Source organism: Ranitomeya variabilis, chromosome 6 (assembly GCF_051348905.1).
Source record: "Ranitomeya variabilis isolate aRanVar5 chromosome 6, aRanVar5.hap1, whole genome shotgun sequence".
Lineage (NCBI taxonomy): Eukaryota > Metazoa > Chordata > Amphibia > Anura > Dendrobatidae > Ranitomeya > Ranitomeya variabilis.
This window is the reverse complement of record NC_135237.1, coordinates 27,191,395-27,210,549: the sequence shown is the minus strand read 5'-3', so window position 1 is coordinate 27,210,549 and position 19,155 is coordinate 27,191,395. Positions and strand designations below refer to the sequence as shown.

The following is a 19,155-nucleotide window of genomic DNA, read 5'->3' as shown; positions in this document are numbered from 1 at the left end:
ATTGTGTGTGTTTTGTGTAACTTTACAACTGTGCTAAGTCGCCGGACACAGGGACAAGTCCCATACGGCGACTTAGCACAATGGTGGCACTAGCGTCGCATGGGGACACACACACACACACACACACACACACACACACACACACACACACACACACACACACACACATACACACACCAAATCAATCAAACGGCCGACACGATCCCCATGCGACGGTATGCATCCATGTCTCTCCGCCCAAGCACTTCCGCCCAAGCACTTCCGGCCGCTTCCCCGCACTTCCGGCTGCAGCGGTTCTGCACCACAAACCGCAATAAAACCCGCAGATATATTTTTGATCTGCGGGTTTTACTGCGGGTTTGACCTCACAATGGAGGTCTATGGGTGCAGAACCGCTGCTGTTTCGGACAAAGAAGTGACATGCTCCTTCTTTTTTACCGCAGCTATTCAGCGCGGCTTTTTTTTTGAAATTCAGGATCATGTGCACAGCGGTTCCTGTTTTCCATAGGGTACATTGTACTGTACCCTGCATGGAAAAAAGCTGCGGAACCGCAGCGGCAAAACCGCTGCGGTTCCGCGGTAAAAAACGCACTGTGTGAACATGGCCTTATATATTTGTATATATAATGCTATAAATCTTTTTTTCTCCTATTTTTGTTTATATTTTGAGCAACGAAAAAAACATAATATATTATTATATTTTTTTTAACCTTTTTTTAATACATATATTTTGAGAATAGATGTAAATATTTTTTTCTATTTTGTCGAGCAAGATTTTGAACAAGGAAAAAAAATTACTTAATTTTTTTTCTCCCTATTTTTAGGTGGGTTCACATTGTTTGTGCATTATACGTCCCTGGCGTCGCTTTCGGAGACATTGACAAATTACGTCCGGTGACACTGACAGAGATGAATTATTCAAAGTATGGGGCAAAGGTAAGTACAGGGAAAAGGTTTTGGTCCGAAAAGGTGTGCTTTAAAAAAAAAAAAAAAGTCAAGGAATTAAAGTAAGATATTTATTTTTTGAGGCACACAATGGTCTCCCTCTTAACCCCTTCCTCTTAACCCCTATCAGTATAGCCGGCCTTTTTTCTTGTGGGGCAAGTTGATTTTACACCATTGTACCTTATCATGTACTGAAAAAACAGGAAAATAAAGTCCAGGTGGAATGAAATGTCATCGCACGAATGTATTTTTGGGTTTTGTTTTTTATTCAGTGTGCTGTAAAAATGACCTTGAGACCTGATTCTCCAGGTGATTGCAATGGGCTGCTTAGTGCAGTTTTAATAGAATCCCTGTTTTCTGGTTTTCTGTCCTGTAGATGTATCACTGCTCAGAATGCTGAGCTTTGTATAACCCCACCCCCACCACTGATTGGCTGCTTCCAGTGTACACTGTCAGAAAGCAACCAATCAGTGGTGGGGGTGGGGTTATACACATTAGCTGGACTGCCTGGCACGTGAGACCTAGTCTGTAATGATGATCTTCTGATAAAACACTGATTATATTGAAACTACAGCACACAGCCTAATGAGTGACACTGACACACTGTTTGCCCCTAAATTATGCTCTCAGATTAAATAGCAATTACCTGGTGACCGATTCCCTTTAAAAAAATAATGCAATTTGTATAAGATAAATTTGGTTTGTGACAGGGTGAGGCTTAGTTTTCCCCCAAACTGTTTTATTGATACTGTAGTAGGGTACATATGATATGATCACTTTCTATTCCATTTTTTTTGTTGGAGTATCAGTGACTGAAAAACAGCAATTCTGGGATTTTTTTCTTTTTTTTTTGCTATAAGATTTGTAATATGTTAATTAGTTTTAGATTTTCATATATCAGAGTTTTTTTGTCTTTTTGGAGGAAAAAGTGGGATGACTAAAACTTAGGCTTTTTTATATTTGCAAAAAAAACAATTTTATTACTATTGGCTTCACTGCCAAGGCAATTCATGTGCACCGTTCAGTCGCATTGGGCATCGGAATGGACCCCCACTGCGATTTGTACAACCTGCAAGTCGCTGTAAGAGCTTGATGGCAGCATTTACGTGGTTAAACGGCACCGATCGGCACTAGGTCTCATTGATGCTTTCTGAGGCAGGCGCCGGCTGCATGGTACAGCAGGTGCCGGCTGTATATAGTACGAGCTCAGCTCTCGCGCATACGACATCTGCTGTATATTGGGAAGAAGCGGAAAAGATTCTCCCACCACTAAAGGAACACTAAAGGGAGATGTTTTCATCCCAGACCCCTCCCATTTGTCAGTCTTTAGGATTTTAGCTTGCTCCTGAAACAAATCATCTTGTAGAAATCCCGAGAATCCATGGGTTGGTCGGTCATCTGCTGATCAGGGCAATTCTTTTGATGGTCAACAGCTGATGGGATGTGGCCTGACAATCGTTTGTGTCCTACTACATACAGTACTAAAGGGGGAGGCTCCTGCTGCAGCCAGTTGTTTTACGGCCAGATTCAGGACAGTGAGGAAGAAGGAGGGAGAACATGGTTGAGCCACCTGGTTCACAGAGAAGGTTTTATTTTCTATCTTTTGGTTTTACATTTTTGTAATATAAAAAGATGAAATCTTCTATGTGTATCTTAGGAGCTCAGACATTTTCCTCTCACCATCTTGTCTGGTTGTAAGACAACTGACTGCAGCAGGAGCCTCTCCTCTTTTGAACAAAAAAAGACTGTTAGGACTCCTCCTCTTGTCCGGTGTGTTGACCATCCAAGAATGGAGATAAGCAAAAGACTAAAGGCCCCGTCTCACTAAGCGATTTACCAACGATCACGACCAGCGATACGACCTGGCAGTGATCGTTGGTAAGTCGCTGTGTGGTCGCTGGGGAGCTGTCACACAGACCGCTCTCCCCAGCGACCAACGATCAGGGGAACGACTTCGGCATCGTTGAAACTGTCTTCAACGATGCCGAAGTCCCCCTGCAGCACCCGGGTAACCAGGGTAAACATCGGGTTACTAAGCGCAGGGCCGCGCTTAGTAACCCGATGTTTACCCTGGTTACCAAAAAAAACAAACAGTACATACTCGCCTTTCGGTGTCCAGGTCCCTTGCCGTCTGCTTCCTGCTCTGACAGTGCCGCTGTACAGTGAGAGCAGAGCGCAGCGGTGACGTCACTGCTGTGCTCTCACTTCTCACTGTACGGCCGGCAGTCAGTGAGAGCAGGAAGCGGACGGCAAGGGACCTGGACACCGAAAGGCGAGTATGTAGTGTTTGTTTTTTTTGGTAACCAGGGTAAACATCGGGTTACTAAGCGCGGCCATGCGCTTAGTAACCCGATGTTTACCCTGGTTACCAGTGAAGACATCGCTGGATCGGTGTCACACACACCGATTCAGCAATGTCAGCGGGGCCTCAACGACCAAAAAAAGGTCCAGGCCATTCCGACACGACCAGCGATCTCGCAGCAGGGGCCTGATCGCTGGTACGTGTCACACATAGCGAGATCGCTATGGAGGTCGCTGTTGCGTCACAAAACTTGTGACTCAGCAGCGATCTCGCTAGCGATCTCGCTATGTGAGACGGGGCCTTAACCCCCGTGTTCTGTGGATTTCTACAAGATGGTTTGTCTCTGGAACTGGCTAAAATCTGAAATGCTGACAAATAGGAGAGAGGAGGGATACGAGAACATCTTTTGTGCACTTTCATCAAGAACTTATATAGTGTGAGTTTTCGATGTTTAGTGATTCTTTTATAAGGGTCTTCCAACCATGGCGTGTGGGTGTTCATAGACTTAAACAGGCAGCTGTAATCTGATCTTTCAGTATGCCTTTTAAAGAATGTACATTCTTGATGAAACTGCATACTGAGAGATCAGATTACAGCTGCCTGTACAGATGTAATTTGATCTCTCAGTATGCACTTGCAGAATATACATTGTTGATGAAACTGCATACTGAGAGATCAGATTACAGCTGCCTGTACAGCTATAATGTGATCGCTCAGTATGCACTTGCAGAATATGTATTCTTGATGAAACTGCATACTGAGAGATCAATTACAGGTGCCTGTACAGCTATAATGTGATCTCTCAGTATGCACTTGCAGAATATGCATTGTTGATGAAACCGCATACTGAGAGATCAGATTACAGGTGCCTGTACAGCTGTAATCTGATCTCTGTGAGCTGGTTTATCTTGATCAAGCTGGATTTTAGCAGCTTTCCAGAATTAGTGGGGAAGAAGGAAAAGTGTCTCACATGTGGAGAAACGAGCCGATTTCTCATCTATCTCTAATGAGATGCATTACAAAGTGTGTTGCAAATTGTATAGAAACAGTAGGAGTCATTAAAGTGTTTTGCAATTAAATCAGTTTCAATCAAGAGATTTTTTTTTACCCCGTGACTCCATTGCTTGAGCACACCTGAATATTGTCCCTCAGATGTGGCGGTAAATCCGGCCTGGTGAGCTTAGATTTCTTTTTTTCCTAGGAATGCAGCTTCTGTGAAGATCCGCGATTTGCCAGGACAGGAGTGTGCATCAGCTGCGACGCAGGGATGTGCAGAGCTTACTTTCATGTGACTTGTGCCCAGAAGGAAGGCTTGCTCTCAGAAGCCGCCGCCGAAGAGGTAAATTACCCACCGCACTTCTTTTGAAGATTGCTTAAGAAATTGTAAGCAAAGCATTAAAAAAAAAAAAAAAGGCAAAACATTTTGCTAAAGAAAAAATTAATCCGTGATGTAGACAGAGGGGATAAAATCACCCAGAGTGCGGCTGCCTGGTAAATGGCCTGGGAGTGATGGAGATGAAAGTGCTGCTGCTCCAATGTCGCTTTAGGAACTTAAGTGGAAACGTGACTTCACATATCGTCCCGGTTATTCGCCCTATTCCATTATATTGCATGGTTTTGTGTTTTTTTACTTTTCTGCCTTTTTACTTAACTTTCAAACTTGGAAGTTTCTTGGATTAGTGGCAGCGGTTTTTCATCTCTTGCTATCCCACCCTTGTTTTTATGCAGCCTCACCCTCTTCATGATGTCTTCTCACCTCTTTTGTTTCAGCCCCTATCGCACCTCTTCTGTTCAATGGCTTTTTGCTCTTGTTAGGGTCACTTTACATCTAGAGACTGGCGGCACTAAACAGCTACTTGTTTGCTGCTAGATCCCCTTTACACCTGCAGACTGGCGGCACTAAACAGCTACTTGTTTGCTGCTAGAGCCCCTTTACACCTGCAGACCGGCGGCACTAAACGGCTACTTGTTTGCTGCTAGAGCCCCTTTACACCTGCAGATCAGCGGCACTAAACGACTACTTGTTTGCTGCTAGAGCCCCTTTACACCTATAGACCAGCGGCACTAAACGGCTACTTGTTTGCTGCTAGAGTCCCTTTACACCTGCAGACTGGCGGCACTAAACGACTACTTGTTTGCTCCTAGAGCCCCTTTACACCTATAGACCAGCGGCACTAAACGACTACTTGTTTGCTGCTTGAGCCCCTTTACACCTGTAGACTGGCGGCACTAAACAGCTTCTTGTTTTCTGCTATAGTCCCTTTACACCTGCAGACTAGCGGCACTAAACGGCTACTTGTTTGCTGCTAGTCCCTTTACACCTGCAGACCAGCGGCACTAAACGGCTACTTGTTTGCTGCTAGAGTCCCTTTACACCTGCAGACCGGCGGCACTAAACGGCTACTTGTTTGCGGCTAGAGCCCCTTTACACCCGCAGACCAGCGGCACTAAATGGCTACTTGTTTGCTGCTAGAGCCCCTTTACACCCGCAGACCAGCGGCACTAAACGGCTACTTGTTTCCTGCTAGAGTCTCTTTACACCTGCAGACGAGCGGCACTAAACGACTACTTGTTTGCTGCTAGAGCCCCTTTACACCTGCAGACCGGCGGCACTAAACGGCTACTTGTTTGCTGCTAGAGCCCCTTTACACCTGCAGATCAGCGGCACTAAACGACTACTTGTTTGCTGCTAGAGCCCCTTTACACCTATAGACCAGCGGCACTAAACGGCTACTTGTTTGCTGCTAGAGTCCCTTTACACCTGCAGACTGGCGGCACTAAACGACTACTTGTTTGCTCCTAGAGCCCCTTTACACCTATAGACCAGCGGCACTAAACGACTACTTGTTTGCTGCTTGAGCCCCTTTACACCTGTAGACTGGCGGCACTAAACAGCTTCTTGTTTTCTGCTATAGTCCCTTTACACCTGCAGACTAGCGGCACTAAACGGCTACTTGTTTGCTGCTAGTCCCTTTACACCTGCAGACCAGCGGCACTAAACGGCTACTTGTTTGCTGCTAGAGTCCCTTTACACCTGCAGACCGGCGGCACTAAACGGCTACTTGTTTGCTGCTAGAGCCCCTTTACACCTGCAGACTGGCTGCACTAAACGGCTACTTGTTTGCGGCTAGAGCCCCTTTACACCCGCAGACCAGCGGCACTAAATGGCTACTTGTTTGCTGCTAGAGCCCCTTTACACCCGCAGACCAGCGGCACTAAACGGCTACTTGTTTCCTGCTAGAGTCTCTTTACACCTGCAGACGAGCGGCACTAAACGGCTACTTGTTTGCTGCTAGAGCCCCTTTACACCTGCAGACTAGCGGCACTAAACTACTTGCTTGCTGAGTGGCTGCCATGGCCTCTGTACACAGATGTAATAGATCACCCAGTGTACATAAGCTGCCATTGTTCTCGGCAGCACAGGTCCTGTTTACACAGGGAAATGTGCTGCAGGGAACGATCATCTTTAGTGCAAACAAAAGATCATTTCACCCTACGAGCAAGAGTTTTGCTTTTTTGTTTTATGAATAGCGGCCCATTTAGATGTGCATTTAGCAATCATCTTGCAATGTTCATAATAATCATAAAGTGTAAATCGAGTTTCATGCCTATTCCCCATCCATTGCTATGGTTGCCTGCCTTCCCTATAGCTCACAACCCCCATGTGCAGCTTCGTTGTCCCTTTCTTGGTTCTTCCTCTAGTTGTGCTGCCTACTCTGCAGACACCCAATGGGGAAATGCTTTACCCTGCATCACTGCTTACATATAGTAAAAACAGTCAGCAAGTATAGAAGTGCACCTGGCGCTCCATGCAGAGCCACCTATGCTGTACATCCACCACCTGAATAGGAATGTCACCGGCGATTCTTATCTCTTCCATCAGGATATCGCGGATCCTTTCTTTGCCTATTGCAAGCAGCACGCAGACCGCTTCGACAGAAAATGGAAGAGGAAAAACTATCTGGCTCTACAGTCCTACTGCAAAGTGTCCTTGAAGGAAAGGGAGAAGCATCTCACGCCAGAAGCGCAGGTATTAATGGATCTTCAGTGATAATTCCCCATGAAACAAGGCGCAGCATCCGCAAATCCACAGCTAAGGTCATTCACTTCACCGGGGACTTGTTATGTTTGATCACAGGAGTCTTTGAATGGGAGCATATATTTAGTCTGCATAAAATTACAAATGCTTCATTAAGTCTCTGAATGTCAATCTAATCATATGACGCCACAACATGTTCAGTGCATCCTGTATTATACTCCAGAGCTGCACTCGCTATTCTGCTGGTGCAGTCACTGTGTACATTACATTACTGATCCAGAGTTACATCCTGTATTATACTCCAGAGCTGCACTCGCTATTCTGCTGGTGCAGTCACTGTGTACATACCGTATTTTCCGGCGTATAAGACGACTGGGCGTATAAGACGACCCCCCAACTTTACCAGTTAAAATATAAAATCTTCTTAAAAGTCGGGGGTCTTCTTATACACCCTATGTCGTCTTATAGGGCCGGTGAATATGTGCCTTTTGGGGGGGGGGGGAGTGATCCTGATGACGAGGGGGCGTCTCACAGGAAAGTGAGTATCCCCCATTACCTTATCGTAGCGGTGCAGCGTGGGGGTCTCAGTGCTGGGAGTGGCGGCGGCGGCTGCTGTGCTCTGGTGCGGCGGCTGCTGTGCTCTGGTGCGGCGGCTCCTCTTCTGTGTGGGGCCTCTGTGCTGTGAGGTGGCGGTGGCATATCTTTATCCAGTTGGGGCTCCTCCGGCATCTCCTTAGCCCTGGAGGCCCCGCCGCAACTCCATCGGTGCAATGCAGCGGCCATTTTCCCGGAGGCAGCTCAATAGGTGCGATGCGGTGGCCTCCGGGAAAATGGCCGCTGCTCAGATTCAGATCTCGTCCCGAAATCTCGGGACACGAGATCTGAATCTGAGCAGCGGCCATTTTCCCGGAGGCCACCACATTGCACCGATGGAGTTGCGGCGGGGCCTCCAGGGCTAAGGAGATGCCGGAGGAGCCCCAACTGGATAAAGATACGCCGCTGCCGCCGCCACCCCACAGCACAGAGGCCCCACACAGAAGAGGAGCCGCCGCACCAGAACACAGCAGCCGCCGCCGCTCCCAGCACTGACACCCCCACGCTGCACCGCTAGGATAAGGTAATGGGGATTACTCACTTTCCTGTGAGACGCCCCCTCGTCATCAGGATCACTCCCCCTCCCCACCCACCATATACACCGGCGTACAAGACGATTCCCGGCGTATAAGACGACCCCCGACTTTTAAGAAGATTTTCGGGGGTTAAAAAGTCGTCTTATACGCCGGAAAATACGGTACATTACATTACTGATCCTGAGTTACATCCTGTATTATACTCCAGAGCTGCACTCGCTATTCTGCTGGTGCAGTCACTGTGTACATACATTACATTACTAATCCTGAGTTACCTCCTGTATTATACTCCAGAGCTGCACTCACTATTCTGCTGGTGCAGTCACTGTGTACATACATTACATTACTGATCCTAAGTTACATCCTGTATTATACTCCAGAGCTGCACTCGCTATTCTGCTGGTGCAGTCACTGTGTACATACATTACATTACTGATCCTTAGTTACATCCTGTATTATACTCCAGAGCTGCACCCACTATTCTGCTGGTGCAGTCACTGTGTACATACATTACATTACTGATCCTGAGTTACCTTCTGTATTATACCCCAGAGCTGCACTTACTATTCTGCTGGTGCAGTCACTGTGTACATACATTACTGATCCTGAGTTACCTCCTGTATTATACTCCAGAGCTGCACTCACTATTCTGCTGGTGCAGTCACTGTGTACATACATTACTGATCCTGAGTTACATCCTGTATTATACCCCAGAGCTGCACTCACTATTCTGCTGGTGCAGTCACTGTGTACATACATTACATTACTGATCCTGAGTTACCTCCTGTATTATACTCCAGAGCTGTACTCACTATTCTGCTGGTGCAGTCACTGTGTACATACATTACATTACTGATCCTGAGTTACATCCTGTATTATACCCCAGAGCTGCACTCACTATTCTGCTGGTGGTGTCGTAGTACCACATGGTCTATTGTTGGGACTGTAAACCTCAGAGCATTAAACATAATGGTCTGATATAGTAGTTTTATATTGCGGAGTGTGTCCACAATGTAGTCTTAATAATCTGAATTAATGTGTGTTAGGGACAGCGGGGAACTGACAACTATCCGTCTGTTTTGTGACATTTTGTAGTCATCATCCCATCCCCGACCTCCACAAGTTCCAGCCTATAATCTGCTGATGGTTTCTTAGGGAACCGTTTCTGTATCTCTTCAGGCGCGGATCTCCACGCGACTACAGCAGTACAGAGTGAAGTCGGAGCTGACTCGTAATACCAGACCACAAGCCTGGGTCCCGAGAGAGAAGCTGCCGCGCCCGCTGACCAGCAGCGCCTCTGCCATACGGAAACTGATGCGCAAAGCCGAACTGATGGGGATCAGCACGGACATCTTCCCGGTGGATAATTCAGACACCAGCTCCAGTGTAGATGGCAGGAGGAAGCACAAGCAGCCCGCGCTCACTGCAGACTTTGTCAACTACTACCTGGGTAAGATGACTTTGTTACCCTCGCCGTCTCTCTCGTCCTCCTCGGCTGTCTCATTTGTCCTCCTCGGCCGTCTCTCTTGTCCCCCTCCGCCGTCTCTCTTGTCCCCCTCCGCCGTCTCTCTTGTCCCCCTCCGCCGTCTCTCTTGTCCCCCTCCGCCGTCTCTCTTGTCCCCCTCCTCCGTCTCTCTTGTCCCCCTCCTCCGTCTCTCTTGTCCCCCTCCTCCGTCTCTCTTGTCCCCCTCCGCCGTCTCTCTTGTCCCCCTCCGCCGTCTCTCTTGTCCTCCTCCGCCGTCTCTCTTGTCCCCCTCCGCCGTCTCTCTTGTCCCCCTCCGCCGTCTCTCTTGTCCCCCTCCGCCGTCTCTCTTGTCCCCCTCCGCCGTCTCTCTTGTCCCCCTCCTCCGTCTCTCTTGTCCCCCTCCTCCGTCTCTCTTGTCCCCCTCCGCCGTCTCTCTTGTCCCCCTCCGCCGTCTCTCTTGTCCCCCTCCGCCGTCTCTCTTGTCCTCCTCGGCCGTCTCTCTTGTCCTCCTCGGCCGTCTCTCTTGTCCCCCTCCGCCGTCTCTCTTGTCCCCCTCCGCCGTCTCTCTTGTCCCCCTCCGCCGTCTCTCTTGTCCCCCTCCGCCGTCTCTCTTGTCCCCCTCCGCCGTCTCTCTTGTCCCCCTCCGCCGTCTCTCTTGTCCCCCTCCGCCGTCTCTCTTGTCCCCCTCCGCCGTCTCTCTTGTCCCCCTCCGCCGTCTCTCTTGTCCCCCTCCGCCGTCTCTCTTGTCCCCCTCCGCCGTCTCTCTTGTCCCCCTCCGCCGTCTCTCTTGTCCCCCTCCGCCGTCTCTCTTGTCCCCCTCCGCCGTCTCTCTTGTCCCCCTCCGCCGTCTCTCTTGTCCCCCTCCGCCGTCTCTCTTGTCCCCCTCCGCCGTCTCTCTTGTCCCCCTCCGCCGTCTCTCTTGTCCCCCTCCGCCGTCTCTCTTGTCCCCCTCCGCCGTCTCTCTTGTCCCCCTCCGCCGTCTCTCTTGTCCCCCTCCGCCGTCTCTCTTGTCCCCCTCCGCCGTCTCTCTTGTCCCCCTCCGCCGTCTCTCTTGTCCCCCTCCGCCGTCTCTCTTGTCCCCCTCCGCCGTCTCTCTTGTCCCCCTCCGCCGTCTCTCTTGTCCCCCTCCGCCGTCTCTCTTGTCCCCCTCCGCCGTCTCTCTTGTCCCCCCCCCCCCCCGCCGTCTCTCTTGTCCCCCTCCGCCGTCTCTCTTGTCCCCCTCCGCCGTCTCTCTTGTCCCCCTCCGCCGTCTCTCTTGTCCCCCTCCGCCGTCTCTCTTGTCCCCCTCGCTTGCTGCCTGTTTCCATGGCTCTCACACTTCTCATCCTCCTTGCTTACTACAATGCCCTCTTTCCCTTTATTTTTGGCCTATCTGCTGTCTCTTATTTTATTTTTAATTTTCTTTCATCCTTCTCTTCCTCTATCCTGACCAGCCCTCTGTCTCCCTCTGTCTCTATCTGTGGCATGTGCGCTCTTCCCCTCTGCCTCTATCCATGGTCCTCTCTCCCTCCATTCATGGCCCCCACTCTCTCCCTCTATCCATGGCCCGCTCTCTCTCCCTCTGTCTTTAACCATGTTCCGCTCTCGCTCTCCCTCTCGCCATGGCCCGCGCTCTCTCCCTCTATCCATAGCCAACGCTCTCTATCCATGGCCCTCGCTCTCTCCCTTTATCCATGGTCCATGCTCTCTCCCTCTATCCATGGCCCATGCTGTCTCTCCCTCTCTCTCTATCCATGGCCCGCGCTCTCTCCCTCTATCCATGGCCCGTGCTCTCTCCCTCTATCCATGGCCCACGCTGTCTCTCCCTCTCTCTCTATCCATGGCCCGCGCTCTCTCTCTCCCTCTATCCATGGCTCGCACTCTCTCCCTCTATCCATGGCTCGCACTCTCTCCCTCTATCCATGGCTCGCACTCTCTCCCTCTATCCCTCTATCCATGGCCCGCGCTCTCTCCCTCTATCCCTCTATCCATGGCCCGCGCGCTCTCCCTCTATCCCTCTATCCATGGCCCGCGCTCTCTCCCTCTCTCCCTCTATCCATGGCCCGCGCTCTCTCCCTCTATCCATGGCCCGCGCTCTCTCCCTCTATCCATGGCCCGCGCTCTCTCCCTCTATCCATGGCCCGCGCTCTCTCCCTCTATCCATGGCCCGCGCTCTCTCCCTCTATCCATGGCCCGCGCTCTCTCCCTCTATCCATGGCCCGCGCTCTCTCCCTCTATCCATGGCCCGCGCTCTCTCCCTCTATCCATGGCCCGCGCTCTCTCCCTCTATCCATGGCCTGGTCTTCCTATGTTGCTCGGTCTCTTGCTCACCCGCTGTATCTCTCTCATCCACCATTTTCTGTGTATATTTTGGCATTCACCTGTCAATCACTGCAGCTTCACTCCCATCAAAAGCATTTTGTGATTTTTCTATTTTTTCTTTGTATATCAGAGAGGAACATGCGGATGATGCAGTTGCAGGAAAACATGGCCGAGCAAAAGAACATAAAGGACAAATTAGAAAACGAGCAGGAGAAGCTTCACATCGAGTATAACAAGGTTGGTAGTGTCTCACATCAGCGCTGCGCCGCTCGCCGCCCGGAATATTAATGCAGAGATGTGCCGGCCGGCCGTGATTTATGGGTTTCTGCTTTGAAGGATTATTTTGTGTTATCCCTTTGAAATCTGCTTTATCAGCGGCTTTACAATGACAAGCCTCAGACTCCGGGGTGTCCGCCAGTAAAACAGACCATTGATAACTCACAGTCCATGCAGTCCCCATGTCACTTCTGCATCTCTCACTCGTTTCTTTATAGATAGAAATGAAATGATACGGTTATAAAAGGGTCCAAGAGGACGGTGACGTCCCTGATGAGAGACTTGTAATAGATGTGTGTGTGAGACATGAGAAGGGTGGATGGGTGTGACCGTGCTAGAGGTGGCTCGTGGATGGCTCCACGTTCGTTCTTCATGGCTCCGCCACGTTCGTTCTTCATGGCTCCGCCACGTTCGTTCTTCATGGCTCCGCCACGTTCGTTCTTCATGGCTCCGCTACGTTCTTTCTTCATGGCTCCTCCACGTTCGTTCTTCATGGCTCTTCCACATTCATGGCTCCGCCACGTTCGTTCTTCATAGCTCCACCTCGTTCGTTCTTCATAGCTCCACCACGTTCGTTCTTTATAGCTCCACCACGTTCGTTCTTCATAGCTCCACCACGTTCGTTCCTCATAGCTCCACCTCGTTCGTTCTTCATAGCTCCACCACGTTCGTTCTTGATGGCTCTTCCACTTTCATTCTTCATGGCTCCTCCACGTTCGTTCTTCATGGCTCTTCCATTTTCATTCTTCATGGCTCCTCCACGTTCGTACTTCATGGCTCCTCCACGTTCGTACTTCATGGCTCCTCCACGTTCGTTCTTCATGGCTCCTCCACGTTCGTTCTTCATGGCTCCTCCACGTTCGTTCTTCATGGCTCCTCCACGTTCGTTCTTCATGGCTCCTCCACGTTCGTTCTTCATGGCTCCTCCACGTTCGTTCTTCATGGCTCCTCCACGTTCGTTCTTCATGGCTCCTCCACGTTCGTTCTTCATGGCTCCTCCACGTTCGTTCTTCATGGCTCCTCCACGTTCGTTCTTCATGGCTCTTCCACATTCATGGCTCCGCCACGTTCGTTCTTCATAGCTCCACCTCGTTCGTTCTTCATAGCTCCACCACGTTCGTTCTTTATAGCTCCACCACGTTCGTTCTTCATAGCTCCACCACGTTCGTTCCTCATAGCTCCACCTCGTTCGTTCTTCATAGCTCCACCACGTTCGTTCTTTATAGCTCCACCACGTTCGTTCTTGATGGCTCTTCCACTTTCATTCTTCATGGCTCTTCCTCTTTCATTCTTCATGGCTCTTCCACTTTCATTCTTCATGGCTCTTCCTCTTTCATTCTTCATGGCTCCTCCACTTTCATTCTTCATGGCTCCTCCACGTTCGTTCTTCATGGCTCTTCCACTTTCATTCTTCATGGCTCCTCCACGTTCGTTCTTCATGGCTCTTCCATTTTCATTCTTCATGGCTCCTCCACGTTCGTTCTTCATGGCTCCTCCACGTTCGTTCTTCATGGCTCCTCCACGTTCGTTCTTCATGGCTCCTCCACGTTTGTTCTTCATGGCTCCTCCACGTTTGTTCTTCATGGCTTCTCCACGTTCGTTCTTCATGGCTCCTCCACGTTCGTTCTTCATGGCTCCTCCACGTTCGTTCTTCATGGCTCCTCCACGTTCGTTCTTCATGGCTCCTCCACGTTCGTTCTTCATGGCTCCTCCACGTTCGTTCTTCATGGCTCCTCCACGTTCGTTCTTCATGGCTCCTCCACGTTCGTTCTTCATGGCTCCTCCACGTTATTCGCAGCCTCAGATCTCGTCACAATAACTGAGCTGCCAAATGCTGAAGTAAAATAAGTGTGAATATCTCCATCCCCGATGCAGCGCTTTTTTACTTTTCTTGTGGCGGTTCTCATGAAGATAGCCCTTTTTCTTCTAAAAAGGTCAGCTTTAGTACAGGACATACTGTATATACTTGAGTATAAGCCGACTCGAGTATAAGCCGACCCCCCTAATTTTGCCACAAAAAACTGGGAAAACTTATTGACTCGAGTATAAGCCTAGGGTGGAAAATGCCGCAGCTACCGGTGAATTTCAAAAATAAAAATAGATGCTCCATACCGTTAATTATGGCCCCATAGATGCTCCATGTAAAGCTGTGCCACATATAATGCTCTGCACCATTCATTATGGCTCCATAGATGCTCCACATAAAGCTGTGCCATATATAATGCTCTGCACCGTTCATTATGGCCCCATAGATGCTCCACAGAAAGCTGTGCCATATATAATGCTCTGCACCGTGCATTATGGTCCCATAGATGCTCCACATAAAGCTGTGCCATATATAATGCTCTGCACCGTTCATTATGGCCCCATAGATGCTCCACATAAAGCTGTGCCACATATAATGCTCTGCACCGTTCAGTATGGCCCCATAGATGCTCCACATAAAGCTGTGCCATATATAATGCTCTGCACCGTTCATTATGGCCCCATAATGCGCCACAGAAAGCTGTGCCATATATAATGCTCTGCACCGTTCATTATGGCCCCATAGATGCTCCATAGAAAGCTGTGCCATATAGAATGCTGTGCACCGTTCATTATGGCCCCATAGATGCTCCATAGAAAGCTGTGCCACATATAATGCTCTGCACCGTTCAGTATGGCCCCATAGATGCTCCATATAAAGCTGTGCCATATAGAATGCTCTGCACCATTCAGTATGGCCCCATAGATGCTCCATAGAAAGCTGTGCCATATATAATGCTCTGCACCGTTCAGTATGGCCCCATAGATGCTCCATAGAAAGCTGTACCATATACAACGCTCTGCACCGTTCATTATGGCCCCATAGATGCTCCTTATAAATCTGTGCAATATATAATGCTGCTGCAATAAAAAAAAAATCACATGCTCACCTCTCTTGCAGCTCCTCAGCGTCTCGTCTCGGCGTCTCTCCACACTGACTGTTCAGGCAGAGGGCGGCGCGCACACTAGTACGTCATCGCGACCTCTGACCTGAACAGTCAGAGCAAGAGGTCGCGAAGACAGAGCGGTGCCCGGCATGTGGAATGCGGACAGGTGACTGAGATACTTACCTGCTTCCGGCGTCCCTGGCTCCTTATCCCGGACAGATGGTCTCCGGGTGCCGCAGCCTCTTCCTCTGTCAGCGGTCACCGTTACCGCTCATTAGAGAAATGAATATGCGGCTCCACCCCTATGGGAGTGGAGTCCATATTCATAACTTTAATGAGCGGTCCCACGTGACCGCTGAACAGGGGAAGAGCTGCGGCACCGAAGACCGTGGGATGGACAGGGGGAGCGCCAGGAGCGCCGGGACTAGGGGAGTATGCGACAGTCCTCTCTCCCCCTCACCTGCCGACACCACCGCCGATCATGACTTGAGTATAAGCCGAGAGGGGCACTTTCAGCCCAAAAATTTGGGCTGAAAATCTCGGCTTATACTCGAGTATATACGGTAATTTATGGATGTTATTGCAATGGATAATACAAGAACTGTTCTTATATTTGTAGCTCTGTGAAGCTCTGGATGATCTGCAGAACGCCGGCAGCAACCTGAGGAGTGAGGGGCAGAATCTCTGGGTCATGATGTGTAAAGTTGCCGGCCAGGTATGTCTTTTCTTATGTACATTTTTATATACTTTGCATAATTTATATACACATTATACATATTTATGTATTGGATTTATTTATTTATTTAATTTTTTACCTTGGAAAAGGTGTTCCCGGTATACGGCAGGTCTTGTGGGGTGTTCCCTGTATACGGCAGGTCTTGTGGGGAGTTCTCTGTATACGGCAGGTCTAGTGGGGTGTTCCCTGTATATGGCAGGTCTAGTGGGGTGTTCCCTGTATACGGCAGGTCTTGTGGGGTGTTCCCTGTATGCGGCAGGTCTAGTGAGGTGTTCCCTGTATACGGCAGGTCTTGTGGGGTGTTCCCGGTATACGGCAGGTCTTGTGGAGTGTTCCCTGTATATAGCAGGTCTTGTGGGGTGTTCCCTGTATATGGCAGGTCTTGTGGAGTGTTCCCTGTATATGGAAGGTCTTGTGGAGTGTTCCCGGTATATGGCAGGTCTTGTGGAGTGTTCCCGGTATGCGGCAGGTCTTGTGGAGTGTTCCCTGTATATAGCAGGTCTTGTGGGGTGTTCCCTGTATATGGAAGGTCTTGTGGGGTGTTCCCAGTATATGGTTGTTCTTGTGGAGTGTTCCCTGTATATGGCAGGTCTTGTGGAGTGTTCCCTGTATATGGAAGGTCTTGTGGAGTGTTCCCGGTATACGGCAGGTCTTGTGGAGTGTTCCCATTATACGGCAGGTCTTGTCGGGTGTTCCCAGTATACGGCAGGTCTTGTGGAGTGTTCCCGGTATACGGCAGGTCTTGTGGAGTGTTCCCTGTATACGGCAGGTCTTGTGGAGTGTTCCCGGTATGCGGCAGGTCTTGTGGAGTGTTCCCAGTATACGGCAGGTCTTGTGGGGTGTTCCCAGTATACGGCAGGTCTTGTGGGGTGTTCCCAGTATACGGCAGGTCTTGTGGAGTGTTCCCGGTATACGGCAGGTCTTGTGGAGTGTTCCCGGTATACGGCAGGTCTTGTGGAGTGTTCCCGGTATACGGCAGGTCTTGTGGAGTGTTCCCTGTATATGGCAGGTCTAGTGGGGTGTTCCCTGTATACGGCAGGTCTTGTGGGGTGTTCACTGTATGCGGCAGGTCTAGTGAGGTGTTCCCTGTGTACGGCGGGTCTTGTGGGGTGTTCTCTGTGTACGGCAGGTCTTGTGGAGTGTTCTCTGTATATGGCAGGTCTTGTGGAGTGTTCCCGGTATACGGCAGGTCTTGTGGAGTGTTCCCGGTATACGGCAGGTCTTGTGGAGTGTTCCCGGTATACGGCAGGTCTTGTGGAGTGTTCCCTGTATACGGCAGGTCTTGTGGAGTGTTCCCTGTATACGGCAGGTCTTGTGGAGTGTTCCCTGTATGCGGCAGGTCTTGTGGAGTGTTCCCGGTATGCGGCAGGTCTTGTGGAGTGTTCCCAGTATACGGCAGGTCTTGTGGGGTGTTCCCAGTATACGGCAGGTCTTGTGGGGTGTTCCCGGTATACGGCAGGTCTTGTGGGTTGTTCCCGGTATACGGCAGGTCTTGTGGAGTGTTCCCTGTATACGGCAGGTCTTGTGGAGTGTTCCCGGTATATAGCAGGTCTTGTGGAGTGTTCCCGGTATACGGCAGGTCTTGTGGGGTGTTCCTGTAGGCGGCAGGTCTAGTGAGGTGATCCCTGTAGGCGGCAGGTCTTGTGGGGTGTTCTCTGTATACGGCAGGTCTTGTGGGGTGTTCCCTGTATGCGGCAGGTCTTGTGGGGTGTTCCTAGGTTACATCAGGTCTTATGCGGTGTTCCCTGTATACGGCAAGTGTTCTTGGTATACAGCAGGTCTTATGTGGTGTTCCCTGCATATTTATTCTTGCAATAGTTGAGTTCGGTGCACGACTCTGTTGTCTGTGCGCACTAGGTGAAACCCTCCATAAGGTTCTAGCAATACAATCAAAGAACCAGGGCACCAGACGTCATCCTTTTGGTTGCTTTATTAGTACAGAAAAATCACAATGTTTTAGCTGCGCAGGCCTTTTATCAAGCCATATAAAAATTTGATATGCATCCATAGAGCACATCAGGGACGTCATTGGTCGGTGATTACACAGAAGCTGCCAGCAGAGGATCTTGATGATTTGACCAAGTGCATTCCTTAGTAGAGATGGGCGGACCCCCTAGATGTTCGGATCCAGCGGGTTCGGCCGAACAGTTACAAGTCCGTGTTTGGTGTCTGTGCCCGAATAGTAGGTGTTCAGTATGGACATCAAACTTTACTGTTCGAGTTTGCCCATCTCTGTTCAGCGGCAGAACCTTCCTAAGATGGCCACTAATGACCTCGGTGATAGCAGCCGAGGGTGGAGGTGCGGGATCAGAAATCAGGATATTTTGTGTCCGTTTTTTTCATCATTAACAGATGACGAACACGCTATCATCCTGTGATTTCCATCATCGCACGGCTTTTCCTTTTGCTGTTACTGTGTCCGTGTTGAGCAATGTTGCTTCTGTCTGAACCGAAGATGAAATATTGTTGACATAAAACCAGAAAACTCCATTCCATTACATTTTACTGGATTTTTATGTATAGATCAAGAGGATAAACTTGTAACCGTCGGCTTTCAGAATTCTGCCATTTTTATTTACAAACTTGTCATGTAGCGCAGCAGACGTCGTGCTCCCCTCGCCTGTGACAGTGCCGGAGTTCATGGCCGCTTACATCCCCAAAGGCCGATCACTTGTCCAAAGTTATTCTGAATTTGTGTTTTGGCGTTCAGACTGACATCTTCAGTTTTACAAGGCTGAAAACTTCCAACTGCTCATGTTCTCTTCTCCAAGTAACTAATGGAAAATAGTTGTAAAAGTCTACTAGTTTATGCATAACTGAGACTTCTAGCCCAGAGGTGTCAAACTGCATTCCTCGAGGGCCGCAAACAGGTCGTGTTTTCACGATTTCCTTAGCATTCCACAAGGTACTGGAATCATTCTGTGCAGGTGATTAAATTATCACCTGTGCAATACAAGGAAACCCTGAAACATGACCTGTTTGCGGCCCTCAAGGAATGCAGTTTGACACCTCTGTTCTAGCCCCTCTTCTGCTCCCCTGCAAGGCTGTC

At 49.6% G+C, this 19,155-nt stretch overlaps 1 protein-coding gene across 10 annotated transcripts in view; it reads left to right on the top strand.

The window, feature by feature from the left end:
* The window catches only part of PHF14 (PHD finger protein 14), a 233,952-nt gene that overhangs the window by 30,025 nt on the left and 184,772 nt on the right, over window positions 1-19,155 (top strand). For 5 of the 10 annotated variants that reach the window (XR_013216731.1, XR_013216730.1, XM_077268103.1 and 2 more), the window contains 6 exons: window positions 825-936; window positions 4,449-4,586; window positions 7,131-7,277; window positions 9,596-9,866; window positions 12,313-12,419; window positions 15,990-16,085. Coding sequence is in view for 7 of the 10 variants with exons in the window: in XM_077268103.1 (XP_077124218.1) it covers window positions 825-936; window positions 4,449-4,586; window positions 7,131-7,277; window positions 9,596-9,866; window positions 12,313-12,419; window positions 15,990-16,085 (871 nt within the window). In the remaining 3 variants the exon portion in view is untranslated. Of the gene's footprint in view, window positions 1-824; window positions 937-4,448; window positions 4,587-7,130; window positions 7,278-9,571; window positions 9,867-12,312; window positions 12,420-15,989; window positions 16,086-19,155 lie in introns of all 10 variants that reach the window. The other 5 variants (XR_013216729.1, XM_077268104.1, XM_077268101.1 and 2 more) reach the window with 1 other exon arrangement.